Raw genomic sequence first — 5,166 nt, 5'->3', positions numbered from 1 at the left:
CTCAGCAGCCTCTCGTGTGGCACCTTATCAAAGGCCTTTTGAAAGTCTAGATATACCACATCCACTGGGTTTCCCTGGTCTAACCTACTTGTTACCTCTTCAAAAAATTCAGGCATGACCTCCCTTTACTAAATCCATGTTGACTTGTTCTAATCAGACTCTGCTCTTCCAAGAATTTAGAAACCTCATCCTTAATGATGGGTTCTAGAATTTTACCAACAACCGATTTTAAGCTGATTGGCCTATAATTTTCCATCTTTTGCCTTGATCCTTTCTTGAACAAGGGGGTTACAACGGCCATCTTCCAATCATCCGGGACCTTTCCTGACTCCAGTGACTCTTGAAAGATCTCAACCAATGCCTCTGCTATTTCCTCAGCCACCTCTCTCAGAACTCTAGGGTGTATCCCATCGGGGCCAGGAGATTTATCAATTTTAAGACTTTTTAATTTTTCTAGCACTATCTCTTTCGTAATGGCAGCCATACTCAACTCAGCCCCGTGACACCCTTTAATTTTTGGGATATTACTCATGTCTTCCACTGTGAATACTGACGCAAAGTACTTGTTAAGTTCTCCTGCTATTTCCTTATCTCCCATCACTAGGCTTCCTGCATCAGTTTGAAGTGGCCCAATGTCTACTTTTGCCTGTCGTTTGTTTCTTATGTACTGAAAGAAACTTTTACTATTATTTCTAATATTACTGGCTAGCCTACCTTCATATTTGATCCTCTCCTTTCTTATTACACTCTTTGTTATCCTCTGTTTGCTTTTGTATCCCTCCCAATCTTCTGATTTCCCACTGTTCTTAGCCACTTTATAGGATCTCTCTTTTTCTTTAATACATTTCCTGACTTCCTTTGTCAGCCAAGGTTGTCTAATCCCTCCCCGGTTAATCTTTCTTTTCTTGGGAATGAACCTCTGTACAATTCACTAGGATTTCTGAAACATTATAGGGAATTGAGGGGGGTCTGATGTAATTGAGAAGTTAGGATTTTCTCACTTGAGCTGAGGTTAATTTTTAAGATTATGGTGGGTTCTAATCAGATAAATATTTTAAAAAAGCTTCACTGGACAGTGAGATGGAAACCACAGGCTTAATTTTAAGATCATCACAAACAAATTACAGGAAGGTTAGAAAACCTGAAGCTGGCTAAAATATTAAGTTATCTGCAGGATTGCTGTTTTCCCAATCCAGACATTCGTTTGGAGAGTAATTGTATGGTTTCTAGTCCATGTTAGATGATATGAGAGGATTACAGGAATTGAGCAGAAGGGTGGGATTGGACTGGGTGGGAGATGGAATAGCCCAGAGTGTAATGCCAAGGTCAGAATAAACACACAGCCAAATCATTCAGCTAGCCTAGAGAAAGGTAAGATCCCACGTGTTAATAAGCATCAAAGCAAATATCTACATGATTCTTAATTCTCATAATAGGGATCATTAACCCTCATTCCTGTTTACCAAGCTTTCCCTGCAGAGACAGAACCATAAAGACCAGAGCCTGGTCTCCAGTATGGACTGTTAGCTGATAAATGACGCAGCGGCAATCAGGATTTCAGCCTCCCTCAACCAGGGAGACAAAAATCTGACCAGAATACCGTCAACTTGCAGTGTTGGATGAGACAGTCTGTGCTCAAGCTCATCTCCAGTGATATCGGGAGGAGCTGCAGCCTACATTATATTTAGAAACAAAAAGATGTAGAAGAGCAAACAAAAAAAATTAGGTTTTCTTTAACACCTTTCAACCCCTCTAATGGGATTTACAGCCCATTGCTTACTTTTGAAGTGTAGTCACTGCTGTAGGGAACATGGAGTCAATTTACACGCAACAAGATCCCACAACCAGCAATGAAAGTGACACATTTTTGTCATTTTGATCAAAATATCATCTAACATTTCATCTGAAAGGCAGACAATGCAGAATTCATTTAGAGCTGTAGTGCAGCCTGGACTATAGGCCCTGGGTGCTGAGAGAATGAATCGAGTAATGCTTCCCTTGCTAAGTAACATTCCCTAAAACTAAAGGCCAAGTAATACCACAATGCAATTTCAAACATTAAATTCAAATATTTATTTTACAAAACACAGAAAGGGATAAATCTCCATCAGAAACTAACCTGCAGGTTCTTTAACTTCTCCTCCCGTTTTAGAAGAATTTCCAAAATAGGAATGACAAAAGCCAAGGTTTTCCCACTGCCGGTTACCTGAGTTAAAGTAATACTGAAGATTATCACATGGCAGCTGAATATTGAACCAATACCAGAGACAGAATTAGATAACTTACAGCTTCTGCTGCTACATCCTTGTTGCTCATAAACAGAGGGATTGTTGCAGACTGCAAGAAAACACACAGATAGTAGAGTTATATCTGATAATAGGGTTATGTATCACTTCTGAAGACATGGACATTCTCAGGTATTTCACGTCAGTATTGGATTTAGCACTGGTGTCAACACTGGAATTCCTTTTATAAACCTAACCACCTCCTTCCCCCTAAAGAGACTCCTCAAAGCCTATTCTGATGAAATCAATCTTCATTTGACTTAGTTCGAGGCAGCTTAGAACACTTTACTACGTTAAGAATGCTATCTAAATGCTACCATTGTTACTCTCCGAAGTCTGTTCAAATTTGATTCCCTTAGTTTGGTGGAATTTCTCATTGAGATACCGAACTGTGAGTACTTTAACGTTTGGGCAGTGAAGGTGTTTGGTTAAGTTGATTTGTTGCACAGCTGACGTTCTAGACAGTTTCAGGCTGACAGCTTTTCAACAGCAGTTTCAAAGGAAAGCTGTTTATTAACAACTTAAACTTAATGAAAGTTAGTCTGGAAACTGAAACACGAGGATTCAAAGGTTCCCAGGTTTGATTCAAAGAAGTACAACATGAAAGGCAATCCAGCCATCATGAGCTAGTTCTTCAACTGAAAATACTTTGAATTAATTTCCACAGACAGGCATTTCTGTGCTGGAAAAGTGACTCCAGGATAGTGCATTGCTCCCCCCTAGCGCCAAGGTATGCTAAATCACAAAGTGGCTGGAAGACATTCCTTTTGCAAGGAGGAACCAGAGCTTGTGGGTCTCTTCTGGCACCAACAACATAGATAAGGAACTAGCAAGAGACTGAAAAGTAGGACTTCTAAGGCAGTAGTCTCAAGATTACTCCAAGTAAGATATGCTTGAGAGAAGAGAAAGTGGAAGATTGAATGAATGAACTCTTGGCTGGAAAAATGGCACAGGAAGGAGGGCTTCAGATTTCTGGGGCCCTGGGCCCTGAACAAGCAAGAACAACCATACTAGGAACAAGAACATCATCTCAGGTAGTGAGGTTCATCAGGCTAATATCCGGGATGGTGGGGCTGTTGTCTGAGGACATCCGGCTTGTACTGTCTTGAATGGGGAGAAACAGAGGTCTGCAGATGCTGGAGATCAGAGCTGAAAATGTGTTGCTGGAAAAGTGCAGCAGGTCAGGCAGCATCCAAGGAGCAGGAGAATCGACGTTTCGGGCATAAGCCCTTCTTCAGGAATGAGAGGATAGAAAATCTAAAAATAAGAGAGTGCCAAAACAAGAGGAATACTTACCTTGACGGGTCTGGAACTAAGGAAGACAGTCTTAGCATTAAAAAGGCACTCACTTAGGACCGAGATAAGGAGGAATTTCTTCACTGAGGGTTATCTTTGGAATTCTCAACTTCATCGAGTAGGTTCAAGTCAGAAATTGTTGGATTTCCAGTTACTAATGGTATCAAGGAATACCGGATAGTACATGACGGAATTGATGAGTACAATCAGCCACGGTCTAGACAAACGGAAAGAGCGAAGGGCTGAATGGCCTCCTCCTCACCCGTCCCGCCCCCAGCCGAGCCGGGTTGTGCTGCGGATCCGCCTCACCGACACTCGGGCCCCAGCTGCCCTCGCCCCCGGGGTTACCTGCACCGGAGTCATGTGAGTGAAGCGGAGCTCTCGGATTGTCTGTAAAACCCGCGGGTGGAGCTTATTCGCCATCGTCTCCCACTCGCCTGGATCCGCCATCTTCCTCTTGCACCGGCCGCCGGTCCGTCACCATCCCCCGTCCCGCTCCTTGTTCCGGTCCGTCACCATCCCCCGTCCCGCTCCTTGTTCCGGTCCGTCACCCTCTACCCGCCCCGCTCCTTGTTCCGGTCCGTCACCGTCCCCCGCCCCGCTCCTTGTTCCGGTCCGTCACCCTCTACGCGGCCCGCTCCTTGTTCCGGTCCGTCACCCTCTACCCGCCCCGCTCTTTGTTCCGGTCCGTCACCCTCTACGCGGCCCGCTCCTTGTTCCGGTCCGTCACCCTCTACCCCCCCCGCCAGCCTACTCTTTGGTTCCGCGTTACTTTCCGCAGGGGCGCTGTTGTCCCTGGAATTGAGGGAGTGTTGGTTCCATTAGTCCTTGAAGCTTTAATTCAACTGTTTTATTTTAATTCAAATACTAACGGTCGCAGTGATTGGGTATTAAGGGGCAAGATATACTGAATACAATAAATGCTGGAGATCACTGAGGGTCAGGCAGCATCCACGGAGAGAGCAAGCTAATAGTTCGAGTCCAAATCAGCTGAAGATATAGTTCTTAGGTCTACATGAATCAAGTCGTATATGGAGAAAGCGGAATCAGGGTACTGAGTTGCACGTTGAATGGCAGAGCAGACTCTTAAGGGCTGAATGACCTATTCCTGCTTCCTATGTCTCTATATGATCCAACATATGATTCTTCTGCTGGTAAAATATAGTTTGTTTCCCCTCTGGTCACTGTATTTATCTGCAAGTGTCCAGGTGCTACATTAGCATCTTTGGATAGGTTCGGTCACATCTGCAGCACCACAAATGCAGTAGACATATAGAGCCAGGAGGGAGAAGGTTGTAAATATTTTTATATCAACCTGTTCAGACATGTTGTGTCCACATCACGTACAGATGAGACTTGACCCCAGGCCTATTTGGGCCAGAGGTAGGAGATTGTATACTGCCACATTGGGACTGTGGTAGGAAGTTTGAGAAAATTCCAAGGGGAAAGCAAACCTAACATTGTCCTTATAAATCTAACTCACAAATGCCTCCAGTCACCATACTCGAGCCATCTTCATATGGAGAACACCATCCATTATATTGAGTTGCATTATCACCATGCAAGTTGGACAGATTTAGAACAG

General features: G+C 43.9%; 1 protein-coding gene across 1 annotated transcript in view; it reads right to left on the bottom strand.

Annotated features, from left to right (window-relative positions):
* ddx55 (DEAD (Asp-Glu-Ala-Asp) box polypeptide 55) overlaps window positions 1-4,070 on the bottom strand; it is a 33,172-nt gene extending 29,102 nt beyond the window's left edge. Inside the window, exons 1-3 of the mRNA XM_043692647.1 lie at window positions 3,930-4,070; window positions 2,287-2,337; window positions 2,120-2,206 (exon numbers count right to left, since the gene is read on the bottom strand). Coding sequence (XP_043548582.1) covers window positions 2,120-2,206; window positions 2,287-2,337; window positions 3,930-4,031 — 240 coding nt within the window. The 5' untranslated portion in view covers window positions 4,032-4,070. The remainder of the gene's footprint in view (window positions 1-2,119; window positions 2,207-2,286; window positions 2,338-3,929) is intronic.
* Window positions 4,071-5,166: the final 1,096 nt, after the last annotated feature.

This window comes from Chiloscyllium plagiosum, chromosome 6 (genome assembly GCF_004010195.1).
Source record: "Chiloscyllium plagiosum isolate BGI_BamShark_2017 chromosome 6, ASM401019v2, whole genome shotgun sequence".
In the NCBI taxonomy this organism is placed as follows: domain Eukaryota; kingdom Metazoa; phylum Chordata; class Chondrichthyes; order Orectolobiformes; family Hemiscylliidae; genus Chiloscyllium; species Chiloscyllium plagiosum.
Note: the sequence above shows the minus strand (reverse complement) of the source record. Positions and strands in the feature narration are given on the sequence as shown.